Source organism: Lynx canadensis, chromosome F2, assembly GCF_007474595.2.
Source record: "Lynx canadensis isolate LIC74 chromosome F2, mLynCan4.pri.v2, whole genome shotgun sequence".
Lineage (NCBI taxonomy): Eukaryota > Metazoa > Chordata > Mammalia > Carnivora > Felidae > Lynx > Lynx canadensis.
In genome coordinates, this window is record NC_044320.2 from 20,798,338 (window position 1) to 20,819,316 (window position 20,979).

At 41.3% G+C, this 20,979-nt stretch overlaps 1 protein-coding gene across 2 annotated transcripts in view; it reads left to right on the plus strand.

The window, feature by feature from the left end:
- Positions 1–20,979, plus strand: part of SAMD12 (sterile alpha motif domain containing 12) — a 389,352-nt gene that overhangs the window by 215,524 nt on the left and 152,849 nt on the right. For both annotated transcript variants that reach the window (XM_032591935.1, XM_030304333.1), the window contains exon 4: positions 6,833–6,973. In XM_032591935.1, the coding sequence (XP_032447826.1) occupies positions 6,833–6,973 (141 nt within the window). The remainder of the gene's footprint in view (positions 1–6,832; positions 6,974–20,979) is intronic.

A 20,979-nucleotide genomic window follows, 5' to 3' on the forward strand; every position in this document is an offset into this window, starting at 1 on the left:
TCTTGAATAGGTGTGACAGGGCTTCCGTTACAGTTCTCTGAGCAGAAGGTAGGAGACACCTGAACTAGAGACCAAAGACCAGATTGGGCCTGAAGGTCAGAGACGCATATCCAGACCTGCCTTCCCCCCTTTTCCTGTGTGGCTTTTGTCAGTTCCCCCTCTGAGCCTCAATTCTCTATGTGGAACACAATAAATTTCGTGCCATCTTCCAAAGTCTCAAATATTCCTTCCTGCTTATGGTAGAGTGAATGATGGCCACCCAGAGGTAGGAAGCCCTGATCCCTGGAACTGGTAAATGCTTACCTTATAAAGAAATAGTCCCCAAACATGTGGTCTTCACATGAAGAGATTATCCAGGATTATTTTAGTGGACCCTAAATCAAATCACAAGCATGCTTACTAGATAGAAGCAGAGTGAAAGGACACACATGGAGAAGAAGAACGTAATGTGAAGATACAGACAGATTAGAGTGACATGGCCACCAGCAAAGGGATGCTGGAAGCCAGCAAAAGCTGGAAGTTTCAAGAACCAATTGTCCCTTTCAGCTTCCAAGGGGAGTGTAACCCTGCTGACATTTTTATTTCAGCCCAGGGAAATGGATGCTGGACTTCTGGCTTCCAGAGCTACGTGGAATACATTTCTGCTGTGTTAAATTCCCCCGTTTGCAGTCTGTTACAGCGACTATAGGAAACGAGTACACTGCTCTCTGTGTCCATGACCTGTCATCCACTCTTGCTGCCTATCTGCCCATCGAGGCTTACAGTCCCACTTGGTGCCTGTTGAAAAGAAGCACAAGACACTTGTCTTTTCTTTAAACCCGCAGGAAAGCAAAGTACTCATTTAGCGTCAAGTTCCCTATTCCTTTTTACTTGGCATCTGCGGTCACCACCAACACAATACAGCCTCCACCCTCTGCTATTTTCAGTTTCACATCGTCCTGGGAGTCAGTTTCCAGCCAAGTCTCTTCATCAGAAAAGATAGTAATTTAATGACCTTGAGATCATCAGTATGTGAGTAAAGAAGAGAACATTCATTTAGTAAAACTAGATGTATTCATTCAATAAATATTTCTTGAGCATTGCATGCAGCCATAGGGAGTAAGTGACAGTAGGGAAGCTGACAGCGAAGATACTGACTCTTATGGAGCTGGCATTGTGGTGGACCACACTTGATAAAGCTTTCACGTATATGCTCAAGCTTACATTGCAGCAAAGTACTAATTTTCCAGGCCCGTTAGCAGGGCATCAGATCCACGTTTCTGCTGGGTGAACTTTCTCATCGAATATTCCCTGGCTTGAGCTTCTGCAGAGGGTCCTAGGTAGCATTTTTAGCACTGAAACCATTGCTGGGGGTCGAGCAGTACAGAACTTGGGTCATAATGGGTTTCTCGTGTTTCTCTAAATTCCACTGGGATGTGCTCATGCTCACCTTGCCCCAGTCAGCTCAGAGCTTTGGGATCAGAGAAGAATGTTGAAGGATTGAAAGCACTACAGGGAAGAAGGAAGAGTATTCTAATCATCCTCCTTTGTTTCATTCTGTTCTTTTCATCACTTCTCTATATCCCAGATGACTTCAAGAGAAGAAAATAGCACTGACACTACCATGATTTCCTTTGCCTCTAACACACCTCTCTCCAAGTAGTGACTCAACTTCCTGTGCTGAAATGGTGCCCCCCTCCCATCTCACACTGAAAACCTGCATCATCTTTGAGGTCTGCCTTTTGCTCACACCCCACTTCTAGGTGTCACAGTTCAGAATTCTACTACTTATGACTTCTTCCCCTCCACCCTCGTCCAAGGCACCAGCACCTCATGGTTTGACTACCATGGCAGTGTGCTCACTCTTCCCACTGTTCCTTACCTCCCCCCCTCCACACCCCCAGTCCGTTCCCCACATCGTGACCAGAGGGATTCAGTACATGAGATCCCACCCACGTCATCCCTTGCTCAAAATTTCCCATATTCAGAATAAAATCCAAAGTCCTCGCCAAGGCCTAGGAGACCCTGTGTGATCTGACACCTGCCTTCTTTCAGGCCTCATTTCTTATTTTTCTCTCATCTACTCTGCCCTAGTGACGCTAGCCTTCCTGCCATTCCTCTGATTGCTTTGACACTTCTGGATGCTCCAGTGTCACCTCTTGAGGGAGGTCTTGCCTCTCCACCCAAACTACAAAGTGCCATCCTTCCAGTAGGAGTCCCTGCATGTCAGTTCATTTGTAAATTGTCCGCCTCTCACACTAAATGGTAAGCTCCATGAAGACAGAAGATACTGCTCCTCTCCACAGCCTAAGTACCCAGAATAGTGTCAGGCATACAGTGGTGCTCAATAAATGCTTAATAAAGGAAAGAAGTAAAAGGTCAGCATATGATCAGTGTGAAGGGCTTTAAGTCTTTGCCTACTCTAAGAACCTAGCAGCCTGCATTAATGAAATGCCATTTATAACCGGTTTGGAGTATCAGGACATTTAGTTGGTGTTCCTCTTTTGATACTGAATTGATTTTTCTCGATTCCTCCCCCGTCTAGACAACTGACTGCAGAGCAAGGTGCCCAACACACTCTCGGGAGAAAAGGCGGGGAATGTAAAAGCCATAACAGCACGCCTCTGTTGGAACATTCTCTGTCTGCAATAGTGGTATCCCTTTTCATCCCTGGGGTTGCTGGACTTCTTAAAAAATCTTTGCTTGGGGCGCCTGGGTGGCGCAGTCGGTTAAGCGTCCGACTTCAGCCAGGTCACGATCTCGCGGTCCGTGAGTTCGAGCCCCGCGTCAGGCTCTGGGCTGATGGCTCAGAGCCTGGAGCCTGTTTCCGATTCTGTGTCTCCCTCTCTCTCTGCCCCTCCCCCGTTCATGCTCTGTCTCTCTCTGTCGCAAAAATAAATAAACGTTGAAAAAAAAATTTAAAAAAAAAAAAAAATCTTTGCTTTATCCAATGGTCTTGGTCTGACTAACGCTTACTCCCAAAGTCCTAGGTTAAATATTCTTTTTTTTTTTTAATTTTTTTTTAACGTTTATTTATTTTTGAGACAGAGACAGAGCGTGAGCATGGTATGGGCAGAGGGAGAGGGAGACACAGAATCTGAAGCAGGCTCCAGGCTCTGAGCTGTCAGCACAGAGCCCGACACGGGGCTCGAACTCACGGACTGCGAGATCATGACCTGAGCCGAAGTCAGATGCTTAACTGACCAAGTCACCCAGGCACCCCTAAATATTCTTTACTCAAAGACAGCTTCCTGGACCAAGTTAGGTCACCCAGTTCTGTGATCTCCTATTTGTTCTTTCTTAGGACTTCTCACATACGTGTAAACATTTATCATTTACTGCCTGTCTTGCCATTCTGAAGGCACCAAGATTGACCCTGTCTGTCCTGTTCATTATACTCAAAGTGAATAACAAAGTGACAGGGACATAGTGGGTGCTCAGTAAGTGTTGAAATAACAATTGGGTATTAATGCTAAGCAACAAAAAGTGACAATATACGTTGCAAAAATAAAATGTGGTTGTTGATTGACAACTTAACACTTTCCTGACACCAGCATCAGAAGCAGATCCACTTTTATTTGGATACTATTTTGTGGTCACTATTTTGTAGTCAACAGTAGGTGGTGGGACAGGCAGTTAATGGGACTTTTCCTGCTGAAAATGATCTAATTATTGGGCAGATTTTTCAGAACCATGGACCTTCCATCCAAGAAAGACAGTGAGTCAGATTTTGTTCATAACATCCTCAGCGTGCAGATCATGATCTGTTTTAGAAGTCGTTTTATCAGGAAATTCTTCTATACATTTCCCCATAATCTCCCTTCTTGTGATCTAAGCCTTTTGGTTTCCTCCCAAAGAAGAGAAAGCACAACCAAAGGTATAGTAGGAGGAATTCGGAAAAGCTCTTGTGTTTTTTGTTTTTTTTTTCAACTTCTCAATTTTCCTTCCTACAAGATGGAAATAATAACATCTATTTTCTCAGGATTTGGATAAAACCATTTGAACAGCTGAGTATTTAACATGTGACGTGTTGATAGGCACTATTGTTTGTACCACAAAGTCTTCAATGCACAGATTTTTATAGCTATTGGAATTTTGTAACTTGCGTTTTCAGAGCTGAGGCTGTTAACCCACCCAAGTAGGAGGTAACATTCTGATAGGGCTTTTAGCTACACTTTGACCAGTCAGGTACATTACTGGAAAGGCTGAGGCTACAGGTCCTCGGGGGGCCACCAAAGAGAGAAGCTGAGCCATGCACACCGGAACAAAATCCTCACTCTGACTTACTGCACTGTGCTCTAGTGACAGACCAGCCGACTTACCGTGACCGAACCCCCGTGTGTGTTACCATTGCCTCAGCGGAGCTGGCTCCTGAATGTCACAGCTTGTGAAGCCACAGCTCAGTTAATTGCTGAAAGGAACAGAAATAAGGATGGGTGATCTACGTAAGATGTTGAGAGGGATTCAGATCATCTGAACTTCAGGGATTTTTTTTCTTATATAGTATTTGTAAGTTGAGAACAGGTATAGAGAGTTGGAGGTCTCATTTGGAAGTGGGTTATCCACATAAAGACTGCCAAATCCCATTCTGTAGTTTTCTAATGGAACTTCAGGACCAAGGTCTAACAGTGAGGAGAGCATTTGATGGCAGGGCTGTCTTGGAACCCTGGGACTTGGGCTCACCACCCCCTTAGTTCTCTACCTTTTAGTATGTCACTGCCCAGAAATTAGGAAAGGGAATCTGAATCCATTGGTTGATTTCTTAAAAATATGTTAAATTTCAGTCAAAAGACCAGTTATTGCTCTAACAAATGACCACGAACTTCATGGTATAAAGCCACACAAGTTTACTGTGTTCCAGTTTTAGAGCTCAGAAGTCCAAAATGAGTCTTACGGAAAAATCACAGTTTTGGTAGAGATGCTTCCTCATGGTGAATATGAGAGAGAATCCATGTCCTTGTCTCTTACAGCTTCTAGAAGCATGAATTCCTTGACTTGCGGCCACCTCACTCTGACTTCTGCTTTCATTGTCACAACTCTGTCTATGACGCTTCTGTGTCTTTCACTTATAAATACCTGTGTCATTAGATAGGACTCACCTACTAATGCCAGATAATCTCCCGTCTTGAGACCCTTACCATAATCACACCTACAAAGTCCCTTTTGTCACATAAGGTAACAAATTCACAGGTCCCAGAGGTGAAGACATGGACATCTTGGGAGGGGAGGGCGTTATTCTATCACAGGAGACAACCAGAACTACTTGAGTCTGTGTATGCTCTTCGTTTCCTTTCTCATGGCCACCACGATCTGCCTGGTGTTACCAAGCCTCAGCTATGGCTACCTCGGATTCCTTTCCCCTTGCCTCTCCTTCCTCTTCCACACGTCGATTTTACTGAAGCTTCAGAACACCACAGCTCACTGCACTCACTTTCTTGCCAGGCACTGGTCCAAAGCCACGTCTGTCTTGGTGTAGTTCTTATCAGTGCCGCTCATCAAATATTTCTCTCCGTTTCCTGGCACATGCCAGAAGCCATGTGTGAACCTGTGTGGGTGGGAAAGTTCATGGGATTAGTTCCAGCCTATGATTTGTAAATGACCTCTAGGCTGAGCCTTTTGTTGATGCTATGAGACCTTTTAATATCTTCTCTTTTCCCTTTGCTACAATAATCAACGTTCAAGGTGGATGGACTTGCATTTGATGTGCACACTAAACAGGAAGTAAACTGTATTGCAGCCACTGATATTTGGGGATCATTTGTTACTGGAACATGTTACCTAACATCCCACCTGATGCATTTAGCAAGGGCTAAAGGGAGGTAAAAAGAGCAAATGAAATAGATTGTTCCTACCTGGTTCTTTCCATTTGCCTGTCTCTCTTGTCCCAGGCCACATACACTTCCCTATTTCTCTGATGAAAATGTCCATGAACCCCACCTTGTGGCTGTGGGGTTTCTATTCTGAGGAGGTAGAGAACTTATTTTCTGAAGTGCATATGATAATACATCCAAAGATAGACCATTGACCACAAGTAGTTGACTCGACCTCAGTTGAAATGAGAAAGGTGTGCAGGTACGACGATGGAGTGCTTGGGAAGTGGAAGACCAGGCAGACCTCCTGGGGAAAGAGGGGTTGGAAGGAAACCAGGCCTGGCTGCCCAGGACCCCGGGTGTCTGCACACTGCAGGCTCTTCCACCCGGGGGCTCCTGGTTTTGCAATCTTTAGATGCCCTCACTCACCCTGCTTCCCTCACCCATCAGGCTGCTGCAGCCCTTGCCTTGGGCCAGAGATTGGGATTAAGCTTTAGCTCCCACCAGCTGGAGATGGATCTCTAGCCCAGCACGAGGGCTGCAATGCCTGCAGGTGACTGCCTGCAGATTAAAACTGGAACTTTAAATGCATGTTTCACAGAAACATTATTGTAACCTGGCTGAAACATTGGTGGAGTTTCTCTATAACCACACATACAGCATCCAGGTCTTCCGCTGGGCTCCTGTGGGCCAGCCTCAGGCAGGACCCATCACCCGACGAAGTGCGTTGTTTCTATGGAAACCTGCAATCTGTATCCAAAATACCCAGGTTAAAATTTTGCGATTTTATTTAACTCAGTGTGTTTTCAGTTGAGGATTGCCAAAATTAGATGAAAATTGGGGTTCTTTTTTTTTTAATTTGTGTGTTTTCTTTATCTGGATTATCAATTCTTCTTGTCAGTAAGAATAATCGAGGACCCTCTCTTCTAAATTATCTGTTTGGAAGGAAACTACTATTATGGCAGGGTTAGCCAAAACGAAGATGGAAATCCTTTCCGGCCATTGTTCATTTGCTTTTTCTTTTATTTCTTGAAACCCTGCAGGGCGAGCCCTGCTGAGACTCACTGACAAAAAGCTTGAGCGAATGGGGATTGCCCAGGAAAACCTCCGGCAGCACATCTTACAACAGGTGCTCCAGCTGAAGGTGCGAGAAGAAGTCAGAAACCTACAGTTACTCACACAAGGTACCCCGCTGCTGCCTTGTGGGTGGATATAAGGGGAAGATGGGAAGAAAGAAACCATTCCCATCATGACAAAGGGGAGCCAGAGAGAAACTATTGTTTTTTTGCAGAATTGCTTTTATTTAAAAAAAAAAAAGGGGGGGGGATATAGATGTAAAGGCCACTTCCCTCCTTTTCATAGGGAAACTTCTCTTTTTCATAGGTCACTGGGGGAAGGATGCACAAACAAATAATGAATGAGCAAATGGAAATATCTCGTGACCTAGTTTCAAGGACATTACATATAGCTGTATAGGATGTGCCCTGCACAACCTAGAGATACAGATACAGTTGCACCCCCTAGAGTTGTACAGTGCAGCCCAAGCTCTCTTAGTCTGATTACCAGTTCTGAGGGGGCCTTGGAATTTGCGTGATTCCATAGTTCATACGATCATGATACAAGTGGGATTTTTGTTATGTTTCATGTTACTTTGCTTTTCACTAACTAATGGGAGGAAAACATTTTAAAGGTATGTGTCTGTGTATATATACACGTATGAACACATACACTCTTTAGAGATTTTTGAGAATGCTATTTGGCATCCTGAAAATAGAATCACGTAAAAAAATTTTAATGTTTATTTATTTTTGAGAGAGAGAGTGAGAGAGACAGAGCATGAGCAGGGGAGGGGCAGAGAGAGAGGGAGGCACAGAATCCAAAGCAAGCTCCAGGCTCTAAGCTGTCAGCCCGGAGCCCAACGTGGGGCTCGAACTCACGAACTATAAGATCACGACGTGAGCCGAAGTCAGACACTTAACTGACTAAGCCACCCAGGCGCCCCGGTAGAATCACTTTTTAAAAATAGACTGTAGAGACTTTAAGCCTGGGATATTATGACCATGCAATTCTAAATAAGGATCATTAATAAATTCAATATATTGGGAACACTGGAGAGGACTCAAGTGACAGAATAAAGCTAGAATTTGAGGAAAAGTTTTAAGTTAATGCTGTATGTAGCTTGCGTGTCTACATAAGATTTGGTTGCTATCAATGTCCACTGGCTATAACCCTTTATTTATTTTAATGTCCATTATACATCGTTGTGAAAGGATGATAAAATATGTGTTTTTGAGAGCCTGGGGTATTTTTCAATCTGTAAAATATTGTAATTGCATGCATACTGATATTGGAGAAATCTGGGTCAGCCAACTTTCGTGTTATTGCATTTAGATTATAACCCAGTAATAGACCATTTGCCTAGAGAAAGCGATGTACTGCCTGAAGATGACCGCTCTTCAAGGATGAATACAGACTTTGAGTGATACGAAAACAGTGTGTTTGTTTGATATGCATTATTCGCATTTGTCTCCAGAGGTATCCAGTGGTAAATTTATAGGTACAAGTACACTGAGTGATTTAAATCTGAATCTGACATCCTGATATACTTTTTGGTTTCTTTGAAGAAGTAAATAGAGATTCAAAGATTTATTACAAGAAAGTCCATCCCCAGTGCTATTTATAAAACTGAAAAATTATGAACAGCCTAGAGCTTCAGCAATATGGAAAGAAACAAGTAAGTCTGCTGAAACTCATGAGACACAATACAATGCAGTCATTAGAATGAAATCTTCACAAAATATTTGACAACATGGGAAGTGCTCAAGAAGTAATAGGAAGTGGGGGGGGGGAAAGACCATGTAAAAATTTCATATTTACAATATGAACCAAATTTCTTAGAAAGAACATATTTTTATGTGTACACAGAAAAAGGGATGCCAGTGAATGTGCCAATATTTTGATAATGGTTCTCTGTAGGTGGTGGGATCGTGGGTGATTTTATTTTTTTTAATATATTTTCCAAGTTTTCTAGTTTGAATCTGTATTATGGTTATAATCAGAAAACACATGCACATTTTTAAGCTTTAATCATGTGTATCGTTCTGCCAGGTTCTGTTCAGCGTCAGGCTTCCTCTTCTCTTTTGTTTTCCTCCTGTGATGATATGTAGAAAATGAGACCTAAACTCCTCTCATGTGCCTTGGACTCTTTTTTTTTTTCCCTCTGCTACTGTCAGCCTGCAGTGTGTTTGCTTTGCAAAATCATTTTCTACAGCTTTCATTGCCCTAGATGCATAATATATAAGATTTTTCCTGAGATAGTACTCAAGTCTATTAAGCTAAATATATGTTTGTGTTCTGGGAAGGTAATGCTAAGTTCAGCCTTTTCAATTCAGTTCTTGTCACTTTCTTTAGCTTTGAAAAGCTGTGCCTTTTGCATTCTCTCATTCCACTCCTTTTAGGAGAGATCACGTTCTCTAGCTCTTCGATATTTTGTCTGCACTCATATTACCTTTTTTATTGCTTGTCCTTTACATGTTAATGTTCAGACTCATTTCATGCCAGGCAGACTTTAGAAAATCTATAGCCTTATTGAAATGATGGTTTCTTTTTGAAAAAACGCGAAACAAAAAAAATTGACAAGTTGTTTTTAATCACTGATAATAGAAGTTCTAAAGACAGCTGGGGTAGGCTTAAAATATTTGGGGTCTAGGTTGGCTATAATAAAAATTGGAACACTATTCCACCCAAGTTATCTGACTGGCATAACATATATATTGTATGGAAATTCACCATAAGAATGATATGTGGTTCAGTATTGAATATTTGATTCTTTATCTCTGCAAATATTAATCAGTAAGAAATAATATGCTGGATAAGTACAAACAAAGATTATAGAATGCTACATAACTTAGAAACCCCTGAACATGTTTCTAAAGGAAACAGTGGATAATTAAGCCTACTTTTCCAACTTTTTGATGGCTGTTTGAAAACTGGCTTAAGCTATTGATTCTATACACACAGTTGGTCAGGAGCCATGTAACTGTTTTAGGACTAAGACGGTCTCAAAAGGACTATGAGGGCTCTAGCTGGTTACTGTGGGTCATCTGAACACAGGGAATATGAAGTTTCTACCCTCCTTTTTTCTTACTCTCCTCCTTCTGGATGCTGACCCAAAGACAAAAACAAACAAACTTATAAGGTATTTTTTAAACGTGGGTGGGATTCATAGTAAATGTATCAGTTAATAGACACCATCATTGAATCGTGACAAAAATTTTTAAAACCGCTTATCACCTAAAGCCAGAACTGTTCTTCAGCTGAAATATTGGCCTGTGATTTTCCTTCTTTTATCCACAGTGGCCCTATAACTACCTGACATTTGCAAGAAACATAACCAATGTTTGGCCCTGCTTTAAATGTTGTTCCCTTGGGTCCCATTTAGGCGGTTTCTTCCTCCATACAGTCTTTTAGTCTTCTGTGTCCTGTCCATGGAGTGGCCAGGATGTCAGTCTGGTGGGCTTATGACTTTGTTCATTCCTGCAGAAAACTCACTCATGTCAGGGCACCTCCAGTTGTCTCTTGGGAAATGCAGTACTGGGCTGGAAACATCATTATTCTCTTCTTGATTCGTGAGAGACAGGAGAAACGTTCCTTATGTAATAGCAACAGTGCATGGTATCAAATTAATTCATAACCAAGCACATGAGGGGCATCCTTAGCTTTTTTTTTTTTTTTTTTAAATTTTTTTTTTCAACGTTTATTTATTTTGGGGACAGAGAGAGACAGAGCATGAACGGGGGAGGGGCAGAGAGAGAGGGAGACACAGAATCGGAAACAGGCTCCAGGCTCTGAGCCATCAGCCCAGAGCCCGACGCGGGGCTCGAACTCCCGGAACGCGAGATCGTGACCTGGCTGAAGTCGGACGCTTAACCGACTGCGCCACCCAGGCGCCCCAATCCTTAGCTTTTTAATAATGGACAGTGTTTGTGGGAAGAAAAACACCCCAGGGATACTGAAAGCTGGCTTTCTCATATGGCTAATGAGTTTCAAATTTTACTGTATACAAATCACTGCGCTAATTGTCACATCAACTCCTGACAGTACTGTTGTTAGCCCCGACTTACATATGGGGAAATGGAGGATGAAGAATTTACGTGACAGACAAAGTCAGACAGCTAGTAAAAAAGCACTATACAGGTCTATCTGAGTCAACAGCAAACTTTTATGCATTACATTTCAGTACCTCTCATCTGTCAAATGGTGATAAGAACTCCTATTTCATGGTGGTGCTACGATGAGTCCTGAAATTTTATGTGGAAACCATATAGCGTAGTTCATGACAATATTCTATGAAAATGGGTGGGCAGACATTGTTTTCTCTTCCTGAAAAGGGCCACATGTAAACATTTTAGTCTTTAAGGGCTATACAGTATCGATTACAACTACTACATCATGTGAAAACAACCACAGATAATCTTAAATGAATTGAGCATAGCAGTATACCAATAAAACTTTATTGTTACAGACATAGTTGGTGGGCCATAGATTGTGGATTCCTGCTCTTCAGGGTTAAAAATGTAAACTTTTAACATCATTATCAAGATTATGATTTATTCTTAGTGTCTTCCCTTTTGAGTTGTAAATACTTCCCTCAATCTCAGGAACACTTTTCAATGTCTTCCTTGGCTACAAATACTTGGATAGTGTAAAAATGTAACCACAACGATGAGGGTTGAGTAACTTCGGGCAGTAGAAACCAGTATCCAGACTGGAGGATAAAGCAGATGAAGACAGTAAATGCCACCATCTTCAAATGCCTTTATAATTAGTGCCTACAAAGTGAAAAAAAGAAGACCATGATTGTTTACCAGGGCCACTTATAGCTCATTAAACATTAGCATTTCCCAAAGGATTTTTTCCACATTGTCCAAATATATGTGTTAAATTTTAGTTAAGAATTGCATGACCAGAGGACTTTCCTAGAGCTTCATCTTTTGGAACGACACAAATTAGAAACACTACTTTCTAATCCAAGAAGACTTTTCAGAACCATGTGTACAGATTGGGTATTTTAGTCCAGTCACCCCCGCAGTGATACTTCAACTGAAGTAGGCCATCTGATCTGAAATAGGCCATCTGGTCCACCACATTGCTTAAAGAAGGAAGTCTTTGTAGAACATAGCAATAGACTCTTTGAGAAAATTTTTTCAATCTCATTTTACAGTTTTGGGCTCCAAGACCCAAAGAGGATTAGAGCATAGTTCGTGGTTACACAGCTGGTTAGTGGCATAACTGAAACTAGATCCCTGTTCTAATTCCCAGACCAGTATTCTTTTTTTCTTACTGTTTTTAATTAAAGTATAATTTACATATAGTAAAATTCACCATTTTTAGTATATAGCTCTGCAGCTTTTGACAAATGCATATAGTTGTATAACCACCACCACAATCAAGATATAAAGTAAAAGTTCTCATTACCCCCAGCCTCTGGCAACCAGTGCTTTGTTTTCTGTCTCTTTAGTTCTGCCTTTTCCAGAATGTCATAAATGGAATCATAGAGTCGGACTTCTTTCACATACTATAATTCACTGAGACTTATCAAAGCTATGGTGTGCTTCCATTCATTCATTTTAAGTGCCTAGTATTCCATTGGATGGATAGCCCACAGTTGTATATACCACATTCTCCAGTTGAGGGACATCTGGGCTTCCAGTTTTGTAAATACTCATAAAACTATTATAAGCATGCATGTACAGGTTTTTGTATAAACATGAGTTTTCATTTCATTGGATAACTATCTAGAAATGGCATTGCTGGGTCATATTGTAATTATATGACTAATTTCATAAGAAACTGCCAGGCCAGTATTCTTAAGGTAATAAAGGAAGAAAAATAGTCTTAGAGACTTGCTTTAAGACATACAAAAATGTTACAAGCTTTCTGAAAATCATTGCATCTTTTGTATAAGTCTTACCTAGTGCCCTACCTTGAGTTACCACCATCTTAAGAGGCCTCTGTTTTCCAAAGAGTTTCTAGTAAATTGTCTCAAAATAAGTCAAGGTCAAATATGTTTACAGTTCACTGCTTCATTTGACTAAATTTTTCTTAGCATCTCAATTGTCATTAAGAAATGCTTTCTTTGTCTTTGTTCTGAGAAACATAATTATAGCAATATTTCCAGCTTCTGGGAAAGAAAACTTGAGCCAATCAGATTTCCTTTTATGCATATGTAAGGTATGTCTGATGGCCTTTCCTAGGGTCTTCCAAATTACACTATTTGGGTTTCCAGTCTACTCCATGTCTTTTATTTAGTTGTGCCACTGGTGTTACAAATCTGTGTTCACATTCCGTTGTCTTCATACTCAGCTTTTCTTCCTTATTATTGTACAACATTGAGCTTTGACTCCCTGGTGCTCATCTGTCTGTATGAGCATGATAATGACTCCCTTGGTTCTCCTCTTTTTCTAATGGCTCCTTCTCTGGTTGATAGCAAGCCACCTTCCTGTATCACTCCAGAATGTTGATGCCACCTGGAGAATAGACCCTCTTAGCTCTTCTCATCGTTCATGCTGTCTGGAGAATGTTGTCCACTGCCATTGTTTTTAACCATCCCTTGCTCCATAGTGACTCTCAAATACATCTTAGACCTCTATGAAGCTTCAGATCTTTAATCTCCCTAAAATGTGAACTCTGAATATTCTACTGACATCTCAAATTTAAAATGTCCAAAATAGACTCCATTGTCTTTCTGACCATCTCCCCAGCCTATTTTAACCCTTGTGCTGCTTCTCAAGCTTAATAATGCCATTATTCATTCCATCACCTATCGTAGAAGGTTCAGAGTCACCTGGCCTGTGATTACACCTTTTCCCTCACCATGCACGTATAATCAGTGACCAAACCTTCTGACTCCTGCCTGTTAAATGGGTTTCCAGTCATTCCATACCCCATGACCCTGCTGGCCACTGTGTTAAACCATTCCTCTTTAGCTCCTTCCCAGGCCGTAAGAATAACCTACTAGCTACTTGATCTCTAGTCTCTGCTCTGCCCCATTTGTTCTCCTTTAATTAACTTCCTGCTTCTATTGCCAGACTTAATTGTAATATATTTCTGATGACATTATATCCCTCCTTAAAACATTTGATGGCTCCCAAATGCCTATAGAATAAAATCTAAACTTTTTAGCATTCCATAGAAAGCCGTTCTGGGCATTTCATAGATGTATTAACTTTGGGCAAGTTACTTGTCAGAGATTAAGAATCTTCAGTTATAAAAATGGGAATAGGACCTATTTCAGAGTTGTTATGAATATGGTATAATAAAACTCATGAAAGGACCTAGTCTTGATGAGATACAACCTCTTCTGAGAAGACTTACCTCATTTGTCAGGCAGAACCAATCATTCTCTCTTCTTCATTACTAAGCACTTTGTTCATACTAATAATGTCTTTATTGCATAGTATCCATTTAGTATCCATTTGTACTTCCATCCAGTGAGGACCAGGTTCTGTGGTACTGGGGTTAGAAAGGAACACTCAGTCTAGCAATGAGGATAGGATGTATATGCCCTTATAGAAATGCATAGATGTGTAGTAATTCCATGGAACTGGAACCTAGCCTCACCTGGGAATAGGTGGGGTAAAGGAAGACATGCCAAAGGTATAATACATGAACTAGATCTTGCAAGATACAAGTTTTGATAGATGGCCAAGGGCTGGCATGAGGCAGAGGAGGAGCCTATACAAAGGCAAGGTAGCATGAGATCTCTCCATCTCCCCTATAGAACATAGACAACTTCATGGTCTTCTGATTTCCCTTTGCTCTCCTACCGCCTAGCATGGTACTTAGCAGAGAGTGGATCCTCTGCATATATTTACTCATTTAAAATTAATTGTTCTCCTTTTCTCTTATTTACTATTCTCAACTTCTCAAAGAAGTAAATACAATGTCAATTTTTTACAGATTCATAATAAAAAAAATAGTAGCTACAAAGCTATTTTGAATTTTCCACGAGCAAAATTGCACAAAATCTCTTATTCCTTTGTGATCTTTTTGTATTATTTTGACTAGTAAACTTGATGGCAATGGCTCTTAAATATACCTTTTGCAAGGGGCTCTTAAATATATAAGCCACTCCTTCCTTGAGTCTTTTGGCCCCCTATTTTCAATTTTAAATGTGAGAGATACTGTCAAGCAACTATAAGTTGAGCCTTTTCTCCTAAGACCCAGGAATTGCCCAGTGGCCCACGGTAGATGAGAATGCTGGATCAGGAATCTTCTAAGACTTCATGGAGATTATTCTTCTATAATTGGGGTCTTTCATTACCACTTGCTTGTCCAGTGTTATTTGATTAGGACCTGCCAACCACATGTCACTTCTAAGTTGCCTCCAAGATAGCATTTCCTCAATCTGCTACCTTCTTGAGCTTTTCCCCCAACACATTTCAGAATCCCCATACCCTGTTATACAAATTGTATGGCCAGGAATAGTTCTAATTTTATCAAGTATTTGAGCTTTCAGAGAAATTCTCTCTGTTATAGCTTTATATTTAAAGGCCTAAACATAGACTTCTTTGGGGGATTGTTGAGCTCACACATCAGTGTGTCAGTAGGGGTTAGCATTGTGATGTGTACACTCTAGTTAGCATCCACCCCTGTTTCATTTTCATCATGGGACTCCATTATGGCTGGTGTTTGAAGTGAGGCTTCAAATGGACCCTTCTTATCTGTTCCATTCTTCATGGTAGAAAAATATCTGGGGGCACCTGGGTGGCTCAGTTGGTTAAGCCTTCGACTTCAGCTCAGGTCATGATCTCACAGTTCATGAGTTTGAGTCCCGTGTCGGGCTCCATGCTGACAGCTCAGAGCCTGGAGGCTGCTTTGGATTCTGTGTCTTCCTCTCTCTCTGCCCTTCTCCTGCCCATGCTGTGTGTGTGTGTGTGTGTGTGTGTGTGTGTGTGTGTGTGAAAAACAAATAAACGTTAAGAAAAATTTTTTTAAAAAAGAAAAATATCTGTTCTGACTGCATTGATGGTCCCTCTAACCAGCGTAATTATTTAATTTGGACATGTTCTATGAGGAATTATTTGTCACTACTTCTGCACGACTCCATTTTTTATGGGATTTTTGCATTCTGAAAAGTAACCATTAGGGAACCCCCAAAACTCCAAATATTTATGTCTGCCTCTGCAGAAATCACTAACTTAAAAATTCTTTACTGTTGACTTCTTTGCATTTAAATGTCCTGGGTGAAGTTAAAGATACATTTGATGTTTTTTGTTTGAGCAATTCAAGATAGCCATGGGATTGCATTGTTATTTCACCTTGTGGTTTGACTGTGCATTTGAAGGATCTTGAACTACTGATACTGTATTGGCATTTGTTTTCCACAACTAACATTGGATTCCTTTCTTGAGGGGAAGGCTAAATCCTGAGATTTGGGTTCTGTGGTGTTCGAATCTCCTATGGGCTTCATTTAAAAGGCAGCTGTAGTAGGACAATGGCATGTGGACCTGAGGAGAGAAAATCAAAGCCGATTTCAGGGATGCCCTAAGCTGCCTTGGCTTCTCTAAGAGGAAACAGATAAATATACCATCTGCATGTTTTAGAATTTCTGTCCCTAATATTATATATTGCCTGCTTTCCTATGGCCTTTTCTTTGGGACCACCAATTCTCAGTGCCTGGAGCAAAACTCTACAGAGCGTAGATATTCAAGATTCTCATTGCATCCATGTTTCTGCCTGCCATCTCCAGAAGTCATCACATGTAGGCTACACTGTGATTGCTCCAACCTTGTGCTCCAGCCATGTGTCAAAATCTTCTCTGCTTCTCTGAAATAACCCCTTCATTATTAGTATCCCTTTTTTCATCCCTTTATGTAGTAGCAATTACACAGCGATTCATTCAGTATATACCATGAACCCAGCACTCCATGCTGTGTGTTAGGGATACAGGGATGGATACAATAATCCTTGATGTGGAAGTCAAGTGAAAGAGACACAACAGAGTTGTAAACATAGAATTCAAGGATCGTGCAGGAGGTGCATCCAAACCAGAAAGAATATGTTAGGAAAGATTCCAAGAGGCAGTGACCTCTGAACTGAGTCAGCTATTTAGTTAGAGCGTGTTAATTTTCTATTTAGTCATCAAACAAATATATAAAATGGCCAAAATGAGTCTCAGAGAGACATACCATGGTGTAACACTTATATTTACTAAAAAAAAAAAAAAAATCTGTATTTACTGAGTGCCTGGACTTTACTGGGTGTTGGTGAAATTCAGTAAGCAAGAGAGACATAGTTCTCAGATGTACAGATTTTACATTTCAATGGAGAAGACACTTCCAAACAAATTATCTTTTGTAGCATGGTGAATGATCCAAAAGGGGATGTTAATTATGCTTTGGGAGCTGTAAGCAGCCGGGACCTCCCTGACTCTGAGTGGTCAGGAAAATCTCCCTCAGGAGATGTAGCAGGGGAGTAGGGTAGGTCGGCTTTGAGACTATGGAAAGAAAAAATGTCCCAGTTGGAGGCAACAGCCTGTTCTGTTGCCAACATTGAAGAGGAAGCTTGGTGCATCCCAGAAACATGTGGAAGGCTGGTCAGAAGGCTCATTTGGTTAGAAGGTGGAGAGCATGAGAGGGAGGGGAGCCGGTGGTGAGAGGCAAGACTAAGAGGGGCTGGGGTGAAGTGACACCCTCTGTATTTGCTCTCCTAAGTAATTTAGAGACAGTGGCGGGCCACTAAAAGGTTTGAACCAGAGACCATCCTGATGAGCTTTGTATAACAAAAGATGAGCACATGCCCTGAAGAGGGACAAGACTGGAGGCAGGACTCCTGTGAGGCAGCTCTTGCATTAATCTGTGCAGGAGATGATGGCAGCCTGAAGGAGGGTGGTGGCAAGAGCGAGTGGAGAGAAGTCAACTCAAGAGACCAGACAACCCGTGGTGATAGATCGAGGAACAGTAAAGAAGACGGTTGTAAAGGATCATCCCTCACTTCTCTGCACCACATTCTCCTCCCCCAAATCCATGCTCCCTGTGGCAGACTTTTCTTCATGCTTCTTCACAACTCTAGATTCTTGGACCTTCCTCCAGAGCTTGTGGAATTAGGCTCTCCAGTCCAGGCATCAGTATGGTTTTCCACAGCTTTACCCCCACGTGATGCTTATGCAGATGAAAGTTTAAGGGCCATTACCCAACACGTTGCAGATTCCACATGTGCAGTGTACCAGGCACAGCATGAGTAAAGCTCGTTTGGGCTTAATGACCAGGTAAACTCAGAGAAAGTCTTCAGCTCTTGGGGTAAATGAGAACATCTCATAGTAAAGCCCACAATGGAGTGGATCCCATCCTACATAGCCACCTAACCTTGCAGGTGATGTCCTCAAGGTCTAAGAAACTGGCCCACCCTCCATCCTTCCCAAGAGACAGCGACTGAAATCCCATCTCTCCCATTTCCCTGCGGCAAAATGAAATGGGTTCTCTTGGGCAGTCCGACAGGGCAGTAAAGAAGGTACTTTACACCAAGACTCCCACCATTTCCTGTGCAAGACAGGTTAAAGATGAAGCTGTCAAAGCTGTTCTAGTAGGACCTCCTCTACAAATAGAAGGCGGAAGAAGAGAAAACAAAGTGGCTGCTTCAGCTCACAAGGAACAGTTCAGGGATCCATATTTGAAACCGTCGAGGTTTTATAAAGTTTGGCAACCGTTTCAAAATCATTACTATTTAACATCAGCATCAGATACTGTATTTCCATACAAAGGCACAAGTTACCAAATCTCCAGTTTATCACAAAAGGGAAGCCTGGAGCTAATATTGATTGTGCACCTATTTGCACACTTGGCATTTTGAATTCTATATTTAGTCCCCACAATAATTTTGTAAGATGGATATCATGAACCCCATTCTATAGATAAAGAAACTTGGCCCAGAGAGCTGCAGTGCCTGTTCAAGGTCACAATTTAAAAGTGCACATATTAGGCAGGGTTCTCCAGAGAAACAGAACCATTAGGAGATAGATGTTTAATATTTTAGTCATATATGAGGAGAGAGAGACTTACTATAAGGAATTGGCTCTCATAGTTGTGGAGGCTGAGAAGTCCCAGGGTCTTGTTGTCATAGGAGAGCCAGTGGTATTCTAGTTTAAAAACTAGCGGTCTAAAAATCCAAGAAAAGCCAGTGTTTCAGTTAGAGCCCAAAGACAGGGAAAAACCCATGCCCTAACTCAAAATGGGCAGAAAGGATCCCCTTTAACTTGAGGGAGGATCAGCCTTGTTGTTCTTTTCAGACATTCAGCTGATTGGATGAGGCCCACCCACATTGGAGACAGCAAACTGCTTTACTTCTACCTATTCAAATGTTAATCTCATCCAAAGACACTGTCCCAGACACACTCAGAATAATGTTTGACCAAATATATGGGTGCCCCCTGGCCTGGTCAAGTTGACACATAAAATTAACCATCACAGGGGGTGAGATAACTAGTCATGTCCAAAACCAGTGCTCTTTCTTGCTGCCCTACCTGCCTGCCGTTAAGTCTCACTTCTTCCAAAGATACATTTTTTCTTTTACAAAAAACCTCTTGACACCAGTGTACTTTTAAAAATTACTGCTTGAGACTATTCACATGAAAGGTTTCACTTAATGCCTTGCTTATCACACATAGTTTCACTCTCCATCCTCCATTTCCCATCATTCTGGGCCGCTAGGAAAGGTAGGTGTGTGTTTTTGCTAAGCCCCTCCTGCATACCCAAGATATTGTGACAATAAGAAATTTGTCTCCCTATTTGATGACATAATGAAGCAGAGATGCCAGCCTAGCATTTCCTGATGCCCCCAAATACCCCCAAGTAATCTGAACCTTGTTGGATCAATGACATGAAATTTTGCCAGCTGGCGTTTTAATTGATTTAATGGAAATTGATTCAAAATAAATGAATGCACAGAAAACTGTTAACAGTGACCTCAAAGGTTTCAAGTGTCTGCTATGTAAGAGGCGGTGTGGCTTTGATATATCCATCTGAAGTCTCCCGCTTTCCATGTTGTGTCGGAGAAACAGCACAGATGTTTAGCACTAAAAACTATTAAACACGAAGCATTGATGAAGGCAGTGTGTGGGGGTTCTGAAAATATGTGAGAAGTACTGCAGTATATGTTTTGGTTTGTCCCATTTCTATCCCATTGGTTGGTTGTCATGGTTCATGCTTACTGTAAACTACACATGTAGCTATTATCCTTCTAAGTGTCATGAAACTTGGTTTTTCTTTTGCCATTTGATCATGCCATGGAAAGGAGGAAGAGATGACATAATAACAGAACAAATTTCATTGACCTGGATTTGTTTGTTGTTTTTTTTTTTTTTTTTAAGTTGATCCTTTCCTGAGACTTGAATATTTGTTTTGTTACACAGAGAGTTTGACTGTAATACTTTTGGTCTAGCAGGATTTGGCATGTATGAAAGCATAAATAAATGGTCTCTAATTTTCTATTTCTAAAAGTTTAAATATGCATTGTCTTCTGGCTTCTCCCTCTCTAGTTCCTTCTTTTTTCTCCCCCGTGTACTTCTCCCCTAAAGACTACTCAGTCCACAGAAGAACTATTAGAAATTTATTAATTAAGGACCAGTTTCTGCTTCTTTGTCCGGGATAATCATTCGTTTTGGAGCTGATTTTCTGCTTTAATTAAATGAAAATGTCACTCAGTCAAATGAATTCATTTATATTTATTTATCCAGTTCTCCAGGCTTGAATTTCTTAGTAGGGACTTGGACTCATCACATTTGTTCACGCAATGCACTGAAAAATGTCTCTTTCAGCAGTTTAAAAGGCTCACGAGTGTTTACTCCTTCCTCCCTGTAGAAGCACTGCGTAAACAAAGCCGTGACTAACAAATGTGTGAACGGTTATTTTCCTGTGTAGACGTTATCTAGGTGCACATCGGGATATGTATTTGAGGGTGTCGGTTTAGACACGTGCACCTATGTATGCTAGAGCAGAGAAGTGAGGGATACCCACTACCACAATCCCTTCAGACTTTAAGAAAGTACCAGGGTCATATTTGAACCATTTGTGTGTCTTTATTTGCCTTTCCAAAATGCTAATCAGTGGGTGCAACGTTTAAATGCTACCTAATCTTTCCCTTCATATTTTTTAAAGGATTTCTTACTGAGTATGGTCTATGTATCTAACAC